The following is a 24,403-nucleotide window of genomic DNA, read 5'->3' as shown; positions in this document are numbered from 1 at the left end:
GAAAATTAAATTTTCCCTTAAAGTGATGTGGTAGGTGGTAAGTGCAATTAGCATTTCTCTGCCTATAAAAAACAGGTCTGATTTCTGAGCCATCTAGCAGTGACTGTTACTGAAGCAAGATGATTGCAGCTTAACACGAGTTCACTAAATGCAGGAAAGTTGAAGATGTTACAGTTTCAACTTTTATCTGTGTACAAACCTTTACAATTGTGAACAGCCAATATCTAACTGTTAAATTCATAAACTCAGCCAAGTCATGATTGGTGTTACATACGATTCTTGTAACAAGATTATGGGAGATCTTTTATATTTTTCAAGAAATCATAACAAATGGCTGAAGAAAATTTTAAAAGGCACAGATTTTGTTATCCCTAAACTGAGGTCATCGAAAATGTTTTTTGCAGCAGTATCGATCTTTCTGTGATGGCAGACTGCATTCTTGAATGTCTTCTCAGACCAGTGGCCTGGCAAAAGCAAAGTGTCACCAATGCACTGTTTAGCTTCATGGATGCTTTCAAGGACATAATCACTAAGACCAAGGAGACTGGAATATACATTAAGCTGGATGTTTGAGAAACAGAACTGAACTGGCTCTGTGCTGCTTCCAGTGGCAATCTTGAGTTCTAGCAGTCCTCAATGTTCTGCTTCCAGTACCACAGCTAGTGAGTGGCATCTCTTTCTGAAGTCCTGTCACATGTAAAATGTTTTGTCAGCAGGATAAACTAACATACTCCATCTGCAGTACACCGCAGTACTTGGCCCCTGAGGCAATGAGGAGATAGGGCACAGCATGGTAATTATTCCATTCCATGAGTATGTAGAAATTTAAATGTTAAATATAGTGTGATATTCACCTCTTGTGTTAAAGTACACAACAAAATTTGCAACAACTTCTTTTGATAAGAAATGTAATTAAGCTTGCAGCAGTGAAATAAGTACATACCAGAGTCATCAATCATAGGCACGTCTAAATCTGAAATTTTAAAAAAATATCCCTGTTAGCTCTTTTGTTTGTGTTAATTGGCTGTCTGTCCATCGACATTGAAGATCCCGGGATCAGATTTTCATTATATTTCTTAATAATGCGGACTCATTTGCTTATCATTATAAAGAAATATTTCTGCATATGTATTAAAGAATACCATATATTACATATCTGAAAGCGTAGATACATTTGTTTATTGTTACGAAAACACAAATCTGGATGTTAACTCCTTGGATGTGTAATGAAGTGATGTACCATAATTTTGTATGTAAAATATGTAATGTTGTTTAAAGCAAGGACAGAAGGTATTTGAAAGAAGTTAGCTGGAATTATGGACAGTTGTGGAGTATGAGAATAGGGAACCTATAAAAATGGAAACTTCACAAGAATGAGGTTATGTAATAACAAATGAAATATACAATGTATGAACTAAGAGAATTGTATGAGGAAAGAATTGCAGCATATTTTAAGGTATTTTCGCACCATTTGCATGGAAAGGCCAAGGATAACAAAAAATGTCTGTCAGGATAGTCAGTCCCAGTTTCAACACAGCAGTCCCCCTCCCACACTCATGCACTATTTTCTAGTTCTGGTGTGGTATTGCAGGTGATGTGATGCAGCAGTTAGCACGTATTCCCATAGCTTTGGCAGTTGGTTTGAGTTTTGGGATAGGATGGGAATTCTTTTGATGTTCAATCTCCATAAAGATGATGTAATTCATTATAATCATCATGTCATTCACAATAATAATTTATTTCCTTGTCTTAATGTTTCACTGTTGTATATTAACCTTCTGTTAGGTTATGTTTCTCTTGTCAATATTCCTGATTTTTGTGGTGTCTGGCAACTTAAATGTTAAAGTGCTTCAAAAGATACTAACTTACTGGCCAATTAGAATTTTGAGGTTATGATCACTTGAGTTGATTTTTCACAGCACAGAGGTTATGAGTGCTTCATTCTGTCTGTCAATACTGTTTTTGTTTACAGTTCTCATAATAATTGCAAGTAAATACATTTTTTTGTGTCTGTTAATATGCTCTATCGGGTTAGATATCAACAGTGCATTTCTTTATAGAAAGAAGATGCCATCATACAGATGTGACAAAGGCTGGAGATAAGCAATACATACATTTCTTAAGCTTTTCTTACCATAACTGAAGCTTTGAAACACCATAAAGTTTATCCTTATTTCAGCCAGTATTATTTCTTCCATTTTAAGTTAATTCCTGTGTTTTGTTTTATGGAAAAAACTGCTTGCTTATCACTATTAAGGAATATTTCTGCATATGTTTTAAAGAATACCATATGTTACATATCTGAGAGCGCAAATACATTTGTTTATTGTTATGAAAACACAAATCTCTGTGCTTATTTTTATGCAACGTAAGTTATTCTTTCCATTATGGTGTTACAGGTGAGGGTGGTAGTGAACGAGCCTTCCTAATAGGAGGGGTGTGGACTATTTGCTGTCCTGGGCAGTAGTCTAGAGCAGTGGTATTCAACCTGGGGTATGCGTCCTCCAATAAATTCAACATCATCAGCGTATGGCAATAGGTGATGTGTTCCATTCAATTGCAAACCCTCCTGCCTATCTTGGACTTTCCTGATGGCGCATTCTAGCGCAAAGTTAAATAGCGATGGGGACAAAGCATCTCCTTGTTTTAGACCATTTCTTAATGGAAAATGAGTCAGATAAATATTTACCTATACGAATTTTACTACAGGTTTCATTTAAGCACATTTTTATTAGATTCACTAGCTTCTTTGGTATACCAAATTCAATAAGAATATTATATAACACTTTTCTATTCACAGAGTCATAGGCTTTTTTGAAATCTATAAATAATTGATGTACGGTCCAACTGAACTCCCATTTTTTCTCTAGTATCTGACGAATGCAAAATATCTGATCAATCGTTGATCTGTCACATCTGAACCCACACTGACGATCCCCAATAATTTCATTTGCATATGGAGTTAATCTTGCCAAAATAATGTTTGAGTGGATTTTGTACGAGGTTGATAGAGAAATTTCTCGGTAATTACCACACTCATTCTTGTCCCTCTTCTTATGAATAGGAATAATTATGGATTCCTTCCATTGTCGTGGCATCTCTTCCTTATCCCAAATTAATTGAATAAGCTTATGGATCCTCATATGCAACCCTTTGCCACCTGCTTTAATTAATTCTGCTGGAATCTGATCAATACCTGGAGATTTATAACTTTTCAACTTCCTTTCCCTTTTCTTATTCCTAAAGGTTCTACTAGCTTAACGTCTCACGTTACATAGATTATCTGCATTTGTTTTGTTTGGGTCCTGCATCCATTGAAATTTTGTTTGCTTCTTTCGATCTACTAATTTTGAACATTCTTCATCAAACCACGGTTTATTTTGTTTTCTCCTGTAGTATCTTAGTTTCTCTTTGGCTGAATTTTCGATGCAGTTTCTGACATTTTCCCACTCCCTGTTGATGTCCACACTTTCATTATCTTGAAACCTATTCAAAATTTCAACTTGACATTGCTCCTTTGCCTCTCCCTGACTTAATTTTTTCAAGTCAAATCTTTCTGTGTCAAAATTTTGCTTAGTTCGTCTACTTAACTGAAAGCCGCTCCCTCACTTTTGCTACCACCAGATAATGATCGGTGTCACAGTCTGCTCCTCTGAAAGACCTCACATCAATTATATTTGTGTGCCTTCTATTATTTACTAACACATGATCTATTTGATTGTGTGTGCTGCCATCTGGAGAAGTCCAAGTGTATTTGTGGATATCACGGTGTGGAAATTTTGTACTTTTTACAATTAAATCTTTTGACATAGCGAAGGTTACTGTTGTGACACCGTTATCATTACTAAGTGCATGGAGACTCTCGCTGCCTATTGTGGGTTTGAAGATATCCTCCCTCCCAATTTTTGCATAAGGGTTAAGACATACATGTTTTATTTGACAACAGTTTTTGTATGTGAAAATTTAACCTTCATTGTATGGTTAATAGAGGATTTAAACCCTTGTACTATGGGGTTGCTAGATGGACTTTAACTCAGGGTGAACAAGTTTAGTGATGTTCTGAAGTCATATATGGTCAGCTGGATCTTGTGTAAGCAGTGACACGTGGGCGATGATAATGAAGTAATGAAAACATTTATAACTCAGTGCAATGAATCTGTACTGTAATTATCTATATGAAAATGGATTTGTATTCGCAACAAACAAACATAAAATTCAGTGAAGTATATAAAGTCACAGATTGCATCTGGAAAATATGTCGTTCCACTCTTGTCTTAACTGAGGTAGGCCTGTGAGGTTAAACCCCACTTTCACCTTTACAGTGTGGCAAGGACCATTTATGGTCATACCAGAATCAATTTCTAAAAGCATTAATACATATGCCTGTCACTGATCAAAGGACAAGTTGGTATTGTTTTCAAACATGGTGCTGAGAAATTAAAGGCTGCGGAAAAGAGTAAAGTTAATTTTTATTTATTATATCCCAATCCCAGAAAGAAGACAGAAAACATACTTCTCTTGTTCCACCAACAATATTTCAGGATGTGTGTTTGTAAGAACTCAACCATTCAATAAATATATTGTTTTCAGTGGCGACTGTTGGCAAGATGCGTGGCAATGACGAAGGGAACACTGAACCTGAGAGAGATGCTGTTTGTAATGATCGCATCACTTCCAAAAGCAACTGTTCTGGTAACAACACTATGAAGGCATAAGGGGCATGGATGTAAAGTTACACCGTTCTAGATTTCGGCACTAGATGGAGGTTGGTATTAGAGTTGCCTCACATTCACACACTTTGGTAGATACAGCAAAGAAAACCAACAGTGATGCAGAACAATCTAGTATTGTTCTGATGTGTGCAGAGCCACAAATGGAGTGCATGTCAAACTCCACTAATGTACGAGAACACTTTCTTAAGTATCTTTCTAGTGGTGTTTCACTTTCACATGCTGTTTAGTTTTTGTTAAATAAACATTTGAAATCACTCGGGCTATTTACGTCCACCCTGATTTTGCTGTAATATGAATTATTCCTAAGAAGGAGACCTGGCGATCTAAAGGTCCGGATGCAACCAGTGAAGATATTTTTGAATTTGCGTTTTCTTACTCTAACTCCTTACAGGTGTGAGACATTATGAGTGCTGGAAAGACCAGGATCCAATCACAGTTTAGGTCCACATTAATCTGCAGGCTTCTTCAGCTTGCCATCATCTTACCATTAAGGGTGGGGGGGGGGGGTTGTTAGCAAAATCTGCCCCTACCTCAGAAATGGACTCCTTATTAATGCTTCGTCAGGGAGAGGCTAAAAAGGTTGAATTAGGACACAAATGGAAATATTAGCTATTATAATGTTAAATAAATTAATTTTTGTCCAGATAGTCACTTCTCTCGTTGCTCATACAAGTACTCTTGCAACAGGGATATGAATGATCTATTGTAGCCACAAATTTTCAATTTGTTGTTAAGTTAAAAATTGCCATAACTTCAGTCAGCCTATTATGTGCATTGTGCACCATACATTTTTCCTTACATGTGACTTATTTGTTCAGGCTGCTCGTAGTTGTTCGGTTGTGGAGTTTGCACGCAAGGAGGATCCAGTGGACGTCGACAAATCAGAACTGGCATCACAAGTTCTGACGATAGCTGTGCTATCCATCTTGTTAACTGGCACAATCAGAGCAGTGGGGATGTGCGTGGCCGGTCCTCACCTCCTCCAGAGAACTGTGCCACAGCAGGACCGTTGTACACCATGAATATTTCATCACCAAGGTGATAATTTGAGTGATAGATGTATAAGATTGAATTGCTTCTCTCCAACCATGAGTTTCTGTGTTTAGTTTTACAATTGGTGTGTCGACAGTGGCTGTTATGCCGTGTAGTTTTCTGGCTTAGTGGTTTATACTTGCCGACCAGACTACACAGCGAAACAACCCAGAAGACAGAAATCTTCTGTATTAATTATTTTTGCTATTGCTTATAATATGTTGAAACATAGAAGTTCGGCCGTTTGCAAGAGATGCAGAGCAATTTATAGAAATTTTCAAAAGGAATTTAGTTCCATGATTCACCTGAGGCGTATCTGGTGATACCCGTTCACGGTTACATTGGACATCCAAATATATGCTAGAGAGTTATCAGAAAATCTTATTGGTGCCAGTCTTAACGGTGAGTGAAGTTCTATGTCAGTATTCAGGTCCATATTAGAGGATTCTGGAACATTAACTATGCCGTCAGACGTATCAGTTTCGTTATGTGAAGTAAAGAAATCCAAATTAAAATAATCGAAAAGCTGAACGGTTGGAGATCTTTCTTCATGCAAATTGCGGTCATAGGCAGACCGATCCATGGTTCCATAAAAAAATAAATAGCCATTATTCTGGTGAAACGCGTTGTAAAGAGGAGGTACAATGTATTTTAATGCTAACATATAGGGTCCTTTCCGAATTAGCAGTTCTTTTTCGTGGTGAATCTTCTCGATTAGTTGGCGCACTTGAATGTTGTATTTGTATCTTGTTCTTATATTGTGGATATCTAATTTGTTTTGTTATCCACTGCAAATAATAGTGAGAGCAAGAATTCACTGGGTAGTTGAAGAATATTAAACTTCTTAAATAATTCCCTACAAGAGGCTCTCCTTTTAGTGCCTGCCATTATTCTAATGATACTCTTTAGAATGTAAAGTACGTTTCTGCTGTCTGTTGAATTTCCCCAGAAAATGCTTCCATAAGACATGATGGAATGAAGTAAGCAAAATAAACTAATTTTAAAGTTTCTGTTTTAATGAGTGCTGCAACTGCCCTCACAGCAAAACATGCCGAGCTTAGTTTAGGGATGATGTATTGAATATGTGTTTTCCAGTTTAATTTGTTGTCAATTTGTAGGCCAAGAAATTTAGATGTTTCTATTTCTTCGATTATTTTATCAACGTACCCCACATTTAGATTTACACAAATTCTGTTGTTAGTACAAAATTTCATGATTTTTTTTTGTAAAAATTTAATGTGAGTTTGTTGGGGGCAGATCATTGATATATACGAGAAAAAGCAGAGGACCAAGTATTAAACCTTGAGGCACTCCAATTTGAGTAGGTGCTGTCATTTGAATTTGATGATTTTATTTGTAGTTGCATTCTGTCATGAAGATATGATTTAAACTACTTGCCAGCTATATTTCATGTGATGTGTTTTGAAATCTATTCAAACAGGTTGTGACCAATAGTTACATTGTGAATTTGTTCAGGATTTGAGATGTTTTCTTGTAGACTTGCCGCTCTGGTCAGATTTCTGTGTTATTGTTATATACTTTATGTGAAGCAAAGCACCATCTTTCAAGCACTTGACCTCAATTTAGCAACTGCCAGGATGAGGGAATAATATTCAAATGGCTACAAGAAAGATTTTAGCTATTAATCTAACCTTAAAAGCTTTAATGAAGTTTGTCTCCAGCTTGAAGCATTATTCCTTTCCAGTATCTGAACTGAGCTGCTGTTATTCATGCATACAAGAATCCAGTTATATAGAACATAATAAAAATACATTGCATTCTGCTTGGAATTTTATTTTTGTGTTTGTGCATGTGACCTCTGTTGGCTGTTTAGGCAGATTGGGCAGTTGGATATTGCGTTTAGCCCCATTAAATCTAGAGTATAACACACTCAGAGTAAGTAACATATTTTAGTTTGGTTGACGATGACGATGCTCACCACAGTAGGTAGGTGGCTGCCTCCAGAAGGGACTGAGGCCGAGTGACTTCTTTTTTCATTTCTTTTAAGAAGTTGAGATATGGCTAGAGGCAAATTGGTTGCATTGTGCATTTCTCTCTCTTGACTTGCTCCCTAGACCACCAGGCACACGGAAGATTGTACTTTCAAGTTTTTTTTTTGCCATCATTTCTCAGATTTTTCCTGCGTAAGATGTAGTTTACTACTACGCTACTATGACAAAGAGTTCGGAAGCGTAGGTGTGTATCCATCGGCCTTTGGAGCGTTGTAAACGTGGCGTAACTGGCATATGTAGTTTCTCTCAGTATATTGGATATGACCAGGTTTTCGCCCTTCGTGGCTTTCTGCGCGTGACAAAAGTATTTGCCTTTGTAGTGGCATGTATCCGGTCTTTTCATAGGACATGAAAGAGAATTCATTGCAGTTAGGAACTCGATGCGAACAGTGTTTACTGTATTGAGGAAGAAACTGGAAAGTGTGAGGAGATGTCATATGTCAGTTGAGGTTATGTGTCGTTGGGTTTCGAGGGAGCAGTGAAATAGATTAATGCCATGAGACATTGACAGCATTGATGATTGACCTGGTTAGCCTCGGAAAAGTGTTGGTTAGGTCCAATGTACCTTCACTTTAACAATTTAATATGCACGCTCTGGAATGTGCAGTATGGCGTGTTTCTCAATTCTGGATGAGTCCCTGTATCGCCAGTGTCTTGACTTCTCTATGCATTCTCTGTAGATATTGCTGTAAATGTTTTAATGTGGCTGAGGACTTTGTATATATTGTTAGCAATCATATAGGGTTATTGGCATGCAGGTTATGCCATACCTTAGGTCATTCACATTGCAATGTGTGGGGATTTATCACAGTTTGGTTGACTTCTGGCTCCCACAAGTCTGCACTGGCATGGGCCTTTTTGCACTTTAATGTTTGAATTTGGCCCTGGTGAAAATGATAGTAAATACATTTCATGCCATTCTATAATCATACATATCTTATGCTTATTGCACTATTCTTTTCTTAGGGAAGTATGCTAATTTCTGACATTCAAATAGGCACCAACTACCTACATGATATTACTCATACTTGAAAATTAAAAAAAAAACATTTTTATCAAAATATAATTGGAGGATCACTTGGCAGCGAATATAATGGCTCTGTGTTCTTTATTGTTGCATCAGGCTGATGATGGAGGCAGCAAGGACCTCTGAGATGGCTGTAAACATCTACAAGACTACACGGTTCAACATCTCAGAAGACAGCCATCTTCAGACTCACTACCATGAAAACCTCAAATCCTGAAAGTGAGTAGCAAGTTACCATGGCGTTGTTTTATGCTGTGGCATGCGCTTAAATGTAGGCTAATGTTTCGTACATATTTCATTATGAATATTTTGCAGGGTCCATCAGTAACACCCGATGGTTTTCAGAATGATAATTCTTTTGGGGCTTGAGTGTTAATCAAATTTTCAAGCACAGGATGTTTCTTAAAAAACATAACACAGAAATTGTTATTTTTAAAAATAACATTAGTTGGATGAGCTAAGTCAGGCCGGACATGTCGTAAACATGTGGAGAAGATCCTCATTATGCACTGCAACATCTCCGGTAGAATCTATTTAATTTACTCTTGAATTTGTGTTTAGAGATCGTCAAGGGCTGCTGGCTGTTTGACGTACGCTTCTCTGAGTTTTTGATTTGGAGTATGTGAATGGTGAGTTTTATTTTCTACTGCAGGCAATGCACTGAACAGCTCCGATAGGGAATTTAAACTTCTATGCAGACTTTTCCAATGAAGTTAATATCTTGGAAACTATGTTACCTAATTCAACAGAATAGAGAGATCATTTACAATATAATGAAGTAAAACAGTTGTTCGGTGTTCATGTTGGTAGGACTGTAACCTTAGCTAATGTGTGATGTTGTAATGTTGGTAAGACTGCAACCTTAGCTTCTGTTCAGTATATAATGTTGGTACTGTAGTCTTGGCCTGTTCTGCCTTGTGCATTTCATTACATTACATTACATTCCTGGCGGTGCCCGAATTTATAACTTGTGTTGGGCAAGGCTGTGGTCTAGGCAACACAGAGTTTTCCTCCGGGGGCTTTCCCGGTTTCTCCGTGGCATCCCAATAATTACTCCATTCACACACAGAAGGCAATGGCAAACCACTTCTGGATCATCTGCCAAGAACGTATATGAACAGGTCCCAGTCCGAGAAAAGGATGGAAGGATCCTGTTCATATGGACCTGTCGTCAGACAGAACACTAAATAAATAAAAATAAATACATTACCTTACCTTACTTTACATTACATTACAATACATTACCTTACCTTACCTTACATTTCATTACATTACATTCAGCTACCACAGACCCATCTTAAGCGTAACTAATTCAAGTTAAATGAGCAATGCCTTAATCAAACTTATCTCAATTGTAAAGCATGTATAAAGGAAATATTTAGGATAAAGCCAATATATAAACTTCCTTTCCGTATAGACGTATTTATGTCAAATTCTCCGGAACCGTGGTTCCACTGACAACTTTTTGTTAACAAGAGTGGAAAGGGAATCAGCTGCTGCCCTTAGGAAACTGCTAGATGATACTTTAAAGCATTTAAGAGTACTCAAAGCACTTGGACAACCTACAGAGCATTGGGACACACTCGTGCATTTATTAACATCAAAGTTGGATCAAGTTACCTTATGTCATTGGGAAACAACAGGCTAGTAAGATGTGATGCCAACAATAAAGGACATTACAACGTTTCTACAACAGAGGAGTCAAATCCTGGGGGCCGTGGAAGGCAATTATAAACACCAAACAAGAAGTTTCAATGTCAAGGCCACATCAAAACCACCTGTGAAGCAAAATCAGGCAATGTCATGCTTCATGTCACGTCAAACCACATGCAGCATGTGCATTGGAGACCACCAGATATTTAAATGTCTCCAGTTTCTGCAATTGAATCACGAGAAGAGATGTGAGAAGGTAAAGAAATTGAGACCTTGTTTAACTGTTTAAGGTCAGATCACCTAAGCAAGCAGTGCACATCCGGTCACTGTAAACAGTGCAAGAAAAGAGACAACACGTTATTGCATTCATCTCAGGCAATCAACACAAGGGATAAAGGGGAAGATGTTACTTCAGAAGCTAACAAGGAGGACTCCTTTGTAGCTTATTCAACCAATTCAAGTGAAACTCAAGTTTTACTTGCCACTGTGCAATCTGAGATCTTGGACCAGAAAGGTCATCCAGTCACATGTCGAGCCATATTGGATTCAGCATCCCAGAGTCAGTATATGGCAGAGTCATTAAGTCGTAGGTTGGGTCTACTAGGCAGGAATAGTTCAATACCTGTAATAGGCATCAATGGAACCTCAACTTCAGTAAATCGTCGTGTCATGACTAATTTCAAGTCACGGTGTACAGACTGAGCAATCAGCAGAATTCTTACTCGTTCCAAGGATCATTGACAGGATGCCTTCCAGTTCAATAAAGGTAAGCAAGATACAATTACCTTCAGCTATCAAAATGGCTGACCCACATTTCCACATTCCAAGTAAGGTGGAAGTTCTCCTAGGAGCAGACATATTCTGGGAAATCATTGGTTTAGCACAAATCAACTTGAATGTGGACAAGTTGGTCGTTTGAGAGACCAAGTTGGGCTGGGTAGTAACAGGTAGGGTTGTTCCTGTTACTTCAGCAAATTACACAGTGTGCAGTCTCGGCATCAATCATAACATCAATTATCAATTTCAACTTTTCTGACAGTTGGAAGAATGCAACAATGAAAGGGCTCTCACAGGGGAGGACAGAAAATGCGAACATTATTGTGAAACCACAACAAGATTGGACACAGGTAAATACGTGGTCAAACTGCGTCTTAAGGACAATCCCGACTCGCTAGTTGAGTCAAGAAAAATGGCTGAAGAGAGATTTTACAAGCTTGAGAAACGATTCTTGAAAGAACCGGAGTTGCGTATACATGAAAGAATATATGTAGCTAGGACATATGGAAGCTGCTGCAGATGACCAACATGAAGATGACACATCAGTCAAGTACTACATGCCACATCATCCAGTTATTAAGGACTCAAGTTCCACGACAAGGTTGAGGATGGTATTTGATGCATCAGCCAAATCAAGTACTGGGGAATCCTTAAATGATATTTTAATGGTTGGGCCTGCTGTTCAGGACGATGTCTTTTCCATCATTTTACGTTTCAGAAGATACAAATATACAATGACTTCAGACAGAGAAGATGTATCATCAAGTTATAGTTTACCCTTAGACACCAGTCTGCAGATGATACTACGGAGAGAACATCCCAATCAACCTCTTAAGTCATATAAGTTAACGACAGTTACGTATGGAATATCATGCGCACCATTTCTTGCAACCAGAACTTTACAACAACTAGCTACAGATGAAATCAAAGAATTCCCAGCAGCAGCAGAGATATTGAAGAGAGATTTCTATGTCGATGATTTGCTTACGGGATCAGATTCAATCGAAGGAGCAAGAAAATTACAATCTGAACTCACAGATCTGCTTAAGAAGGGAGGATTTAATCTCAGAAATGGAGTGCCAATCATGATGTCATTCTAGAAGACATCCCAGAAAATAACAAATTTACAAAGCAACCATTGACAATTAATCAAGAAGGTATAATCAGGACATTAGGTCTACTTTGGGACCCAAGTACTGATGTATTCAGATCTGCAGTGAAAAACATATTTCCACAATGCTCGGAGTTTTCAAAACGAACCATGTTGTCTGATATTGCACGTCTATTTGATCCTTTGGGACTCATAGGTCCAGTCATTTTAAAGTGCAAGATGCTACTTCAAGCATTGTGGGTAAGTAAAATCGACTGAGATGATCCTCTGCCTCCAGAGATTGAAAGGAAATGAAAGGAACATCGTCAGACTTTATTACTGATTGAGGACTACAACATCCCAAGAAGACTAAGAGTTGGAGATGATTACAATCATGTGCATCTGCACGGTTACTGTGACGCATCAGTCAATGCCTACGGGGCATGCTTTTACACGAGATGTATTGATGAAGATGGCAACATTTTTGTAAGGCTCATATGCTCAAAATCTAGAGTTACTCCATTGAAAACTCAGTCTGTACCACGTCTAGAACTATGTGTAGCATTACTCTCAACAACATTGAAGACCAAGGTACAAACAGCACTTGACATGCTCATAGAGGATGTATATTATTGGAGTGATTCCACAATTGTATTGTATTGTATTGGCTCTCTGCTCTGACAACGAATTGGAATACATTTGTAGCAAATCGAATTGCAAGGATTCAGGAAAGATCCGACATAAGCCAATAGAAACATGTCAGAACTCATGATTACCCAGCAGATCTGGTATCCAGAGGAGCCTTCATTACACAGCTCATAAGGTCAGATGTTTGGTGGTCAGGACCGTCTTGGCTGACAACTACAGAGGAGAACTGGCCCACATTTACAATGGAGGAAATGCCTGAAGAATCCAAGGTTGAAGGGAAGAAGTCCATCACCACGTTTGTTCTTTGGGAAACTCATGACGACTTGCTGGACAAATTTTCATCATTAACAAGACTGAGAAGAGTGATTGCTTACACCCTTCGGTTTACACACAATGCAAGGACTTCTCCAGTCGAAAGAGTCGGAGGTTCATTAAATGCTCAGGAACTTCATTCTGTAATGCTCGTCATCCTGAAGATCGGACAAAGGCAAATGTTTCCACAAGAGATAAACGAACTTCATAAGGGCAATCCCATTTCCACCAGAAGTCTAACTAGTGCTTCGAACCCATTCATTGGCCAAGATGGATTGTTGAGGGTAGGCGGTAGACTTCAGCAGTCTAATCTCTCAGAAGAACAAAGGGACCAAATAATTTCAGATCCTAAACACCATTTGACGATTATCATCACCAAGGATTATCATCAAAGGCAGCTACATTGTGTTCCAACAGCACTGCAGAATTAAGGAAACTTTGCAAATCAAACCAACATCAGCAGGCAGTGCAATCAACTCTGGCAAATGAAGGAATACAATGTCATTATCTGTCTCCGCGTTCTCCACATTTTGGTGGGCTATGGGAGGCCGGTGTGAAATCATTTAAATCTCATTACAGAAGAGTGATTGAGAACACTGCATTGACCCTGGAAGAGCTCATTACCTTGACAACTCAAATTTAATCTTCAATGTTGCAGCATTTCTGGCAACGTTGGTCCAAGGAGTATCTCAGGGAACTTCACAACGAGGAAAATGGAAATTTCAAAAACGTAACATCGAGGTGGGGCTCATCGTGCTACTGCGAGAAGACGGGCTGCCACCCCTTACCTGGAGAATGGGCAAGGTCATAGCAGTGCATCTAGGAAGAGACGGCAAGACTGCCGACAGTTAAACTTGCAAGGGGTCAAGTGAAAAGACATAAATAAACTGTGTCCACTTCCATATTACAGTAAAACCTCTCTAACTTGGACACTTGCGGTTCCACGATAATGTGTCCAACTTACAGAGGTGTCCAGGATAGAGGGAAAGGGGAAAAGCATCTTTTCAAATTGTGGTGTAATGACAATGTGGTAATTGTAGGGTATTATGGAGCCCTTCCCCCCACAAAAAAGGGAATTACTGATGACAAAAATCAAAAGGGTAAATTAAATTTTTACAAATTTTGTTTTCACTAAATTAAACTTGCCTGGATAAGTTCAAAGGGAAGGGCACCAATACTTTACGTTTATCGACAATGTAATCTAGTTACTTACATAATCTAACTACTGTAGGCTTGCTCAAATTAAGAATTAATGACAATAATAATAATCTTTTGAAACCCACTCTCATGGTTGCAATGTTCAGAATGTATTTTTTTAATTGTACTTACGGCATTAGCTCAACATATAATGTCACTTATTTCTTGTAAAAATTTCGTCACAAGACACTGCCTTTTGCTTTTATCTTGGAATTTGTCCATTCCCTTTCTAATTTTCGCAGCAGTCGGAATAAAGTTTAAACCATTCCTGGTTAACTATGAGGGAAAGCATACCTTTCCAATTTCTGTTAACACTGTTTAACTCAGTTGCAAACACTGTACTGACAAAGTTAAAACTCCAGTGAGGGGTTCAACAAAAGAATAACTATACACTTTCACTGGATTCCAATGATGTGTTCAATGTCTCACACCCTCAACCATAAGCTAATCCTCAGGTAGAAGGCATTCATCAGTCAGAAATTCAAAACAACAAAATACTAACTGTAAACGTTTCCCATAAAAGCATTGAAGCTAAGTGCATGCATGCATGCACCTGTCCAACTTACAACAAAAGGGGTGACCAAGTTCCAGGATAAAGGGGTGTCCAAGATATAGGGTATTGTGGATATGTAAAATTATAGGATATTCGCCGGTTCCAATTAAAAGTGTCCAATATAGAGGGGTGTCCAGGATATAGGGGTGTCCAACTAGAGGGGTTTTACTGTACTAGTGAAAGGGGTTTTAAATAAATTAAGTGTGAATAAGTATTCCTTTTAGTGACCGATGAATACGAATATCGTTCAACTTACACATCATTTTTTGTTTTGTTTTGTTTACATTTGAACAATTTGGATTTACAAGTAATGTAATTTGTAGTAAGTGTTGACATCCGTCTAGGTAGGCAGAATGTTCGGTGTTCATGTTGGTAGCACTGTAACCGTAGCTATTGTTCGATGTTTAATGTTGGTACGACTGTAACCTTAGCTTCTGTTCAGTGTATAATGTTGGTACTGTATTCTTGTCCTCTTCTGCCTTGTGCCTTCGTAGAGGGAAGGTTGCTGCAGGTTCTGTGCGAGTTTGAAGTATTTATTATTTTATTTAGTGTTCTGTCTGACGACAGGTCCATATGAACAGGATCCTTCCATCCTTTTCTCGGACTGGGACCTGTTCATATACGTTTTTGGCAGATGATCCAGAAGTGGTTTGCCATTGCCTTCTTCTGTGTGTGAGTGGAGTAATTGTTGGGATGCCACGGAGAAACTGGGGAAGCCCCCGGAGGAAAACTCCGTGTTGCCCAGACCACGGCCTTGCCCAACACAAGTTATAAATTCGGGCACCGCCGGGAATCGAACCCGAGACCCCCAGGATTACAAGGCCAGCGTTCTAACTGCTAGACCACCGTGGCTGAGTTTGAAGTGTGTTTTAATAAAGAAATAGTCCACTGTAGTGGGACATACGCCCATTCAAGGAACAACAGTGTTACATTTAACTGATGTAAGGGACCATTAAAATAATAAGAATTTGCGTTCATTTGTTATTGTTAAGTATTGATGAATTATTTAATGTGAATATGTAGAGAACGCCGAAAGTGCTGGAAAAGCTGATGTGCACACTTGTAACTTAATATTCCTTTTATGCATAAAAGTGTCTTGTTACAATAATGAATTATCTTGCTATATCTGGTTTCTATTCCAGTTTGGTGGAATGTTTGTCCTGTGTGGGAGGAAGCAGCTTTGAGTATTCAAAAAGGTGAGTTTTTATTTGTAGGCTTTTGCAATAAAATTAATATTTCAGGTACTATTTCACCAAGTTCAACAGAATAGAGATGTAATTTACGACATAATGAAGTAAAAGTGTTATATATAACTGTTATAAGGGACCATTAAAATAATATAACTCCTTCATGTTAAAATAATTATCTTGCTATATCTGTTTTCCTTTCCAGTTTGGTGTAGCAGTTATCCTGTGTAGGAGGAAGCTGCTTTTAGTATGCAGAATGGTGAGTTTTTATATGCAAACTTTTACAATTATATAGTATCTTAGGAACTATTTCACCAAATTCAATGGATTAAAAAATACAATTGATCATAATGAAGTATATGAGTTATATATAACTGATATAAAAGGCCATTAAAATAAAAATTTATATACACAAATTCCTGTTAATTATTAATGAGTTTGTGGATCATCAGTGTGGGTTCAGACGAAACAGATCAACGATTGATCAGATCTTTTGCATTCGTCAGATACTAGAGAAAAAGTGGGAGTTCGGTGGGACCGTACATCAATTATTTATAGATTTCAAAAAAGTCTATGACTCTGTGAAGAGAGAAGTGTTATATAATATTCTTATTGAATTTGGTAAACAAAAGAAGCTGGTGAGTCTAATAAAAATGTGCTTAAATGAAACATGTAGCAAAATTCAAGTAGGTAAATATGTATCTGAGACATTCTTCATCAAGAACGGTCTAAAACAAATGCTTTGTCTCCCTTGCTCTTTAACTTTGCGCTAGAATATGCCATCAGGAAAGTCCAAGATAGGCAGGAGGATTTGCAATTGAATGGGACACATCAGCTATTGGCATATGCTTATGATGTTAATTTATTGGGTGACGATATGAATACAATAAAGAGGAACGCAGAAGTTTTACTAGAGGCTAGTAGACAGGTGGGGCTAGAAGTACAAGTGCAACGATCTGGGGTGGAGTTTTCTTACAATTTGTGGGGGTAGCGAAGGTTTCCCCGATCGCTGCACAGAATCGCTTCCCTGAGCCCAAGCGCTTCTGGGATTCGCGCCTAGTCCAGGAAATAGCGAACGACGAATGCAAACACACTTTTATTGTCTTACGAACTGGAACTCAAGATCTACAAAGAGAAAAACTGCGATATAACCACCAGAGATGATACTGGTGCAGAGAATTCTCTGTTCTAAAACTTTTCTGATGTTCTAAGTGTAGAATAGTCGAGAGAGAATTCTCACCAACAGCGGAGTCTAAAGTGCGCCCTACCGAAGACCGAGACAGGAATAAAATAATCCCAGATACCGGGAGGTGGTACGGCCCTAGGATTGTTTCAGGGGTTAACCCAAAATACAAAATAAATGCACTCCCAAATTTACCAGAATGTATTTAAAAATATATATATATATCTTATATTATAAAAATTCTGATTCCCCGTCGTCGTCAAACAATTTGTAGCCAACCAATTTGTCTTCAAAAATGACGTCATCAAACAATCATTCCTAGGTAACCATTGTTGTCAATTTGTTGATATTGATGTTACACATTTTTGTTACTCGTCTTCGTTACACTTTTTTGCCGAATGACTCTGTGCTCCGAAAGGAGTGCTCTGCTCTAGTAAATTTGAAAAGGACATTCAGACACAAACCAATCAAACCTCCCAAGTCTCAGGCTCCGGCCGGGGTGACGTAAAACAAACGCAAAAATCAGACCTATCTGACTTCAAGGTCTCTCCTTGATCGGACATACACAGACTGACCACCCCGCTGCCTCATCAAGGCCTCGAAGCCAGCGGCATCAAAGATCTCAGAGATGGGGAGATAGGTCACACGGAGCCATGAGGCTTGGCTCAAAAATTGTACACATTAACTATTTTCGATTTGCCTACTCAATGCAGCAAGTCCCGTCTTGGTTTTCCTTCAAAGAAACTCAGATATTCCCTGGGCCTACCAAATATGACTCGGCGTTGCGGTTGCCATGACGTCGATTGAGGTGACCTGCATCCACTCAGTTTGGATGTCAACGATCAACTGCCTGTCCTCTAACTTTTGTCGCATTACGATTTTAATTGCAACATTGGGTATTAGCTAGCTTTCTAAAGGGAAAAACGCCACATACTCCAAGCACACATGTGTCAGAAATGACACTGCATTATTAGGTATTCGAGCCAGTATACCAACTCCATTCTTCATGGAAACAAAGCACCAGGTGATACATAACAACTACCTAATATTCAAGCGCATCTCGCTGCATCTAATACAGGCATACTCTGCACAAAAATAAATCGAAACTCTGCAATATGGCTGACACATTTCAAAAGACACGCTTCTCCACTGCATGCACTTACAACGGGAATTTAAGCCTGTTGGAGGAATGCATTCAAACTGACACAAGGAAATGCAATGTAAATCTTTGTGAACATGTTTTGTGTTTATTTGCTCTCTACTTAAATTCTAGTTACATACAGAAATTTGTATCATAGTGGACTAAACAAAGAAATCGGTAATGAGATACACTTATGTAAAAAAACTGTATTAATCTTGTAGGATTTGAGGTTTTCACAGCGGTAAGTCTGAAGATTGCTGTCTTCTGGGCTATTGCGCCATGCAGTCTGGTAGATTTCCACAGACTTTTCAGAGGTACATGCTGCCTCCATTATCTGGGCAATGAATGTACACCCCGAGACCTGCTCACGCGCTCCTATTGGTCCCCACCCACGCCTGATTTTCTCTCATTGGCTAGGATCAGGCTACTCCGGTTACTCTCCGGTCCCTATAAACCTGGCCCTTTCTGCTGGATGGGCACATTCATCGCCCTGATGACGCAGGCAGCATGGACCTCTGAAAAGTCGGTGGAAATCTACCAGACTACACGGCACAATAACTCAGAAGACAGAAATCTTCTGTATTAATAACTTTTGCTAGAGCTTATAATATGTTGAAACGTAGAAGTTAGCCCGATTACAAGAGACGCAGAGCAATTTATAGAAATTGTCAAAAGGAATTTAGTTCCATGATTCACCTGAAGTGGATCTGGCGATAACCGTTAACGCCTACTTTGGGCGTCGAAATGTATGTTAGAGAGTTATTAGAAAATTTTATTGGTGCCAGTCTTAACGGTGAGTGAAGTTCCATGTCAGTATTCAGGTCCATGTTAGAAGATTCTGGATCTTTAACTACGCCGTCAGAAGAATCAGTTTCGTTGTGAGAAGTAAAAAAATCAAGATCAAAATAATCGAAGAGTTGATTAGTTGGAGGTCTTTCTTCGTGCAAATTAAGGTCATAAGCAGACCGATCCATGGTTCCATAAAAAAATAAAAAGCCATAATTCCGGTGAAGCCCCTTGTAAAGAGAAGGTACAACGTATTTTAATATTAACATGTAGGGTGGTTTCCGAATTAGCAGTTCTTTTTCGTGGTGAATCTTCTCGAGGAAGAAATGGTTCCTGCCATCGATTAGTTGGCGCATGCGCAGGTATATCGAACTCGGATCTTCGCTCCTCTGATTAGGTTGAGCATGAGATGAAGGCAGGCAATCGAACCACGTGTAAGGCGTCCTGTAAGAAACATAAACACAGATTAAACTATTGTGCCGTGTTCAGTGCAGGGAATTGAACTGGGTGCAAAATTCCAGCGACCATCGGCTACGTTACACGCAGAGGTCAAGGGGGACGAAGGTTCCATGTGCTCTGTTACTTTCCGTCCGACTCCCCTACCCAGAATCTGGATTCCAGCGAAATTTCTTTGTCTGTTTGTAACTGCAACTAAGCTCGGAGATCTTTTGCGACAATCAAGCTCAGAGGTACGTGGTCTAACTTGAGCTCAAAGAATTTTCAAACGACAAATGTTGTGATTTCATGTAACCACACTCTGTCATCGGGAGGCTCCCACCTCGCAGAATCTGCACCCCTGAGGCCAGTGGGTTATCGTACCCAGACAATCTCCGTAGGCTATTCAAGATTACAGAATCTCATAACCTGATAAAGCGTTTCAAAATACCCGAAGAGCGCACATAAAAGTGCAAGAACAACCAATTTCACTCCAACAGATTCTTAATATGCCAAATGTTCCAAAGTCCTTTCAGGGATTCAGATTTACAAAATGAAGTACACGTTAAAGACTTTCGAAATTATCGTCCAGTGGGGGCCTCTTAAATTGGGGGGTGGACTGGACAGCGGCCCATTTTGACAACCGTTTCCCTCACTCGGTTTCCGACACGGACACAAACATCGCTTTCCTTTTTTCCGGAACATCACGTACGACAGACAGACGTTGTAGTCGTCCGAACCCTCAGCCGATAAGGTTTTATTTACTTTATATTAGTTTAATGTATCTATTTATAAGTTAGTTGATCTATTGGCGACATGTTATTGAAAACATGCCCCTTTAGCATGTCTGTTGATGAAGACAAAAGAAGCTACATTAACAGAAGGCCTCTTTTGTATAGCATTTCGCTTAAGAGCTAAGCCATATTGTTAAATCTTAAGGTAGGGCAAAGTCTAATGGCACTACCTGTAATAACGGGGTTGACCGATGGCCTTTGAGATCCTTTTGTTACAAAATTTAGGTGTGGGTCCCAAAATTAGGGGATCCAATCAAAAGCAAGGATGTGCTGCAGGTACCCCTGGTTTTGGAGAGCCGAGGGTTTTTAGTCGTGTGTGCAGATGCTTCTAGGCTCTTCCCTTAGTAAGTCGGTGGCAAACTGCCCAGCCACAATTCGGCCTTTATATTGGAAATTATACCAAGTTCGATATCTACCAAAATTTATAACAAATTTGATAAAATATATTGGAACTGCATACATCGGCAGAGGCGAGGTGAAGAAGTGTACCTGTGTGATTTAGTATGTAATATAGACAGTGTGAACACTTGTGTACAATTTAATTTCAATTTATAACAATAAATCTGGGCTTGTTGAAAACCTACAATTGTGTCATAAGTCCGAGCGTCCGCTGCATCACCGTGAGTCCGGCCGTTACACTAACCTGAGTGTACAGACGGCGTGTTCTGTCGGCTTGAGCTACCCAGAGCAACCATCTCTCGTGGACACAAGAGGTCCACTGGCGCCCAACAAATAACCAAGAACAAATTAAAAGGGAGATCGGTTACAACGTACGTAAATGAACGCGCAGACAATAACTTATCCTGTTTTCACGTTGAAGTGCTATGCTTTATGCCCCTCAGCAATCGGCTGGGATTCTTCGAACAAAGAAACAAAAGCCATAAAACAGTGGAGAGTCGTTCATGGAGTCTCACGAGGAAGTCAGCGAGGAAAACCTCGATCAAGATAACCGTCTCCGGGTTGAGATTTGATATTTCTTCTTGCAAACGCAAATTCACGCTCAGCAACGAACAAGGGGATTCAGAAGAAACAACAAAATTTCTCGATTGAAGGACGTGAAGAGACGATGGCGTTCGGCTGGGATAAACGTAGGTTATAGTAAACTGCGTTTACGAAATTTGCGATCAAGTATCCTTGCTAAGTTTCCGGATTACTTCTGACTAAACAAGTCGCTGTGACTGACGGCACCAGTTTCAAGTTGAACAATAATTTATAGCACGGCGAGAAAGACGCATTTTTACTGTAAATCACTTAAGACTTCCTTCTGTGTTTTTCTTCAACTTTGAGCACATAAAGTTGTACCAAGCATCAAAAATATCGTAAGAATACTTCCGACATGTATAGGGGCTCCAGTTTTGTAGCTGAGCATTTTACAAGCGACTCTGAGTAGCTTCAATATTCTGACTTCGCCATTGGACCTAACACTGAAACGAGGCCTTCTCAAAAGTATTTTGCAAAATCATTCCAAACTGAAAGCGTACGAATACAATCGCACAGCCACAGTGCGATGGACCTATTTTGTGAGCGCTGTCAGAAGAACACACCACTAGTGCGCTCTCTGGTGACCGACAAACTAACTCAACTCCCTGGTAGGAGAACCCGCAGTTCCAACGCCAACACCAAAGTCCGAAACCGGCCACGATCCTGCGCCAACTTCGTCCATTTGCCATCCTCACAGTCCACCTTCCTTCGATCCATCTTGATATTATCTTCCCATCGTCTTCCTGGTCTGCCCAGTGGTATTCTTCCAGAAGGATTCCCTGCCAAAATTCCGTATGCACCCTTTGCCCCCTAACCCCTGCGTGTCTGGAGTCCGACAGTGTTGTTAATTCGCAGTAGAAACTGAAGATGGCGAGTTCTTTATTGAAAAAAGTATTTCCCTGTCACGGGGCCCCAAGTTAATGTGCACTTCCTTACCTAAAATGAGCCTCGATGTGGCATTCCGTTCCATTGACTGTCACCGCCTCTTCATGTGGGGTCATTAAGAAATACAACTTCTTCAAGCGTTGGCAAAGGTCATTAAGCTTTGCATCAGAGATGGAATAATTGCGTCTATAATTATAAGTTTTTATCTCGAAGTGGTTCATGAATTTCGAGATCAGATAAAACAGTTTCAAGATTTCGTTTCCCTTTGTTGGATTAAGCATGAAAAACCCCAAGAGGGTTGGCGAATGGTGGGCCAGTCGCAGGAACCTGAGGAACCCGTCCAGCAAACTGCCGGCGTAGAAGCAAGCCGAATGTCCAGAGCCAGAGTAAGGGCTGTAAATGTGTCTCCAGGTGACAGCTCTCACCACGCGGTACTGCAAACAAACAGGGCAACTGTCAGACGGCCAGCTGACCACATCGGCTCTCAACTTAACTAACGATGTCCTTGAGTTCACACGTATGAATTTCTGATAAGTAATGAGCAGCTGAATACAAATCCTGCAGTTGGTATGTCGTCGTTTAATTCATTGACGAATGATCAGTCGTTGTTGCTTTGTCCCTGTCCTGGGCCAACAAAATCCAGTCGCCTTCGAATCCTATCTCCCATAGATCCCGCCTGAGATTATCCTCCCATCTACATCTAGGTCTCCCCAGTGGTCTCTTCCCCTCAGGCTTCCCAACCAATACCCGGTGCACACATTTTGTCCCATCCATGCGCGCTACATGCCCTGCCCATCTCATTCTTCTAGACTTTATCACCCTGACAATATTGGGGGTGAAGTATAAATTTTTAAGGTCATCATTATGCAGTTTTCTCCATGCCCCATCGTCTTCTCTCCTAGGCCCAAATATCCTCCTCAAACATATTAATTTTATTTTTTCACTGTTCCGTGAAGACGCTTACATAGTAACAGTATCAGAACTGAAATCTGATTGTCGACCAGTGTCCTGGTCGCTGACAATTTACTCTGTTCGATTAATCGCTCAACGTCGCTTTTTGTCGTAAACCACGTGCACTCTTATCTTCGTGTTGTTGTGACGAAGAGTCCTCGGCCTACAGGAGTTTTCAGGAACGCGTCTGATTCTGCCCCGTCTCAGTCCGCGTCAAATAATAAAAGTTACGCACTTGTTTTAGAAGCAGAAATGTTAAAATCCTCGTCAACACTATTAAGGTTTTGTTCGTGACACAGCTCGCTTCAATTTCCTGTGAGTTGTTACAAAGATTCGGTCTTCCGCTCTCTTACCCTATCCTTTATAAGCATCAGCGCAATGTAATGTTGATCCATCAGCAGTTGTTGTTCAGTTGGTCGACCTTGTCCTATACGAGGCACGACATCCACCATAGCTGAAGTGAAAGGAAAAGTCGTTACCAGCAGTTCTCCCAAAGTTCGACCTTCTTCAAAATGAGACACGGCATCCACCATAGCTCGATCAATCTTGGTACCCAAGGTCAAGAACCCGCAATTGAGAACTAAGGTGGCGACGTCACGGAATCGTCTGCAAACGGGCCTCACTCGTCTAGCCAAGACGTCGTAAGAGCAATGTTCGAAAATGAGACCCAGCACCTCTGGCGGCAAGTCCATGATGTGCAGTTGCCTTTCCTGTTGACTGCAGGCTCCAACTTTATCAGGCCCTTCGTTGCCACGTTTAAGTTTTGACTTGATAGAGCGAATAAACTTGTTCATCCCGACGAAGATTTTATGACCAAAATATTCCTGGTGGTCAAATTATTTTATCTGAGTAAAATATTTACGGTGTACGATTGAAAGGTTGTTCACGTTTCTCGCCACACAAGACGTCAACAGGAAGTTACTAAGAGACAGTCGACAATGAGACAGAGAGACAACGTAGTACAACAATGCACTTATGTCTCGCGATTTACTTACAATATCGAGTTTTCACACAAATTTATGTATT

At 39.7% G+C, this 24,403-nt stretch overlaps 2 protein-coding genes across 20 annotated transcripts in view; one reads left to right on the top strand and one right to left on the bottom strand.

The window, feature by feature from the left end:
- Positions 1–24,403, top strand: part of LOC147874482 (tubulin alpha-1 chain-like) — an 86,227-nt gene that overhangs the window by 27,733 nt on the left and 34,091 nt on the right. For 10 of the 19 annotated variants that reach the window (XM_087345210.1, XM_087345204.1, XM_087345209.1 and 7 more), the window contains 8 exons: positions 405–793; positions 2,400–2,539; positions 4,591–4,765; positions 5,552–5,771; positions 8,901–9,023; positions 9,366–9,433; positions 16,177–16,230; positions 16,427–16,480. The gene's annotated coding sequence lies outside the window, so the exon portion shown is untranslated. Of the gene's footprint in view, positions 1–404; positions 794–2,399; positions 2,540–4,590; positions 4,766–5,551; positions 5,772–8,900; positions 9,024–9,365; positions 9,434–13,942; positions 15,976–16,176; positions 16,231–16,426; positions 16,481–24,403 lie in introns of all 19 variants that reach the window. The other 9 variants (XM_087345216.1, XM_087345212.1, XM_087345217.1 and 6 more) reach the window with 7 other exon arrangements.
- Positions 18,632–24,309, bottom strand: LOC147874483 (uncharacterized). Its single transcript, XM_087345198.1, has 3 exons — positions 23,731–24,309; positions 22,478–22,860; positions 18,632–19,775 (listed from the first exon to the last, which is right to left on the bottom strand). Exons 1-3 carry the CDS (start codon positions 24,169–24,171, stop codon positions 19,238–19,240), a joined length of 1,362 nt encoding a protein of 453 aa, XP_087201324.1. The 5' UTR covers positions 24,172–24,309; the 3' UTR covers positions 18,632–19,237.

Source organism: Zootermopsis nevadensis, unplaced genomic scaffold (assembly GCF_977971745.1).
Source record: "Zootermopsis nevadensis isolate Lab colony 2312 unplaced genomic scaffold, Znev_1.0 Znev_ptg000008l, whole genome shotgun sequence".
NCBI classification, from domain to species: Eukaryota; Metazoa; Arthropoda; class Insecta; order Blattodea; family Termopsidae; genus Zootermopsis; species Zootermopsis nevadensis.
The sequence above is the reverse complement of the archived record's forward strand: the minus strand, read 5'-3'. Positions and strand labels throughout refer to the sequence as shown.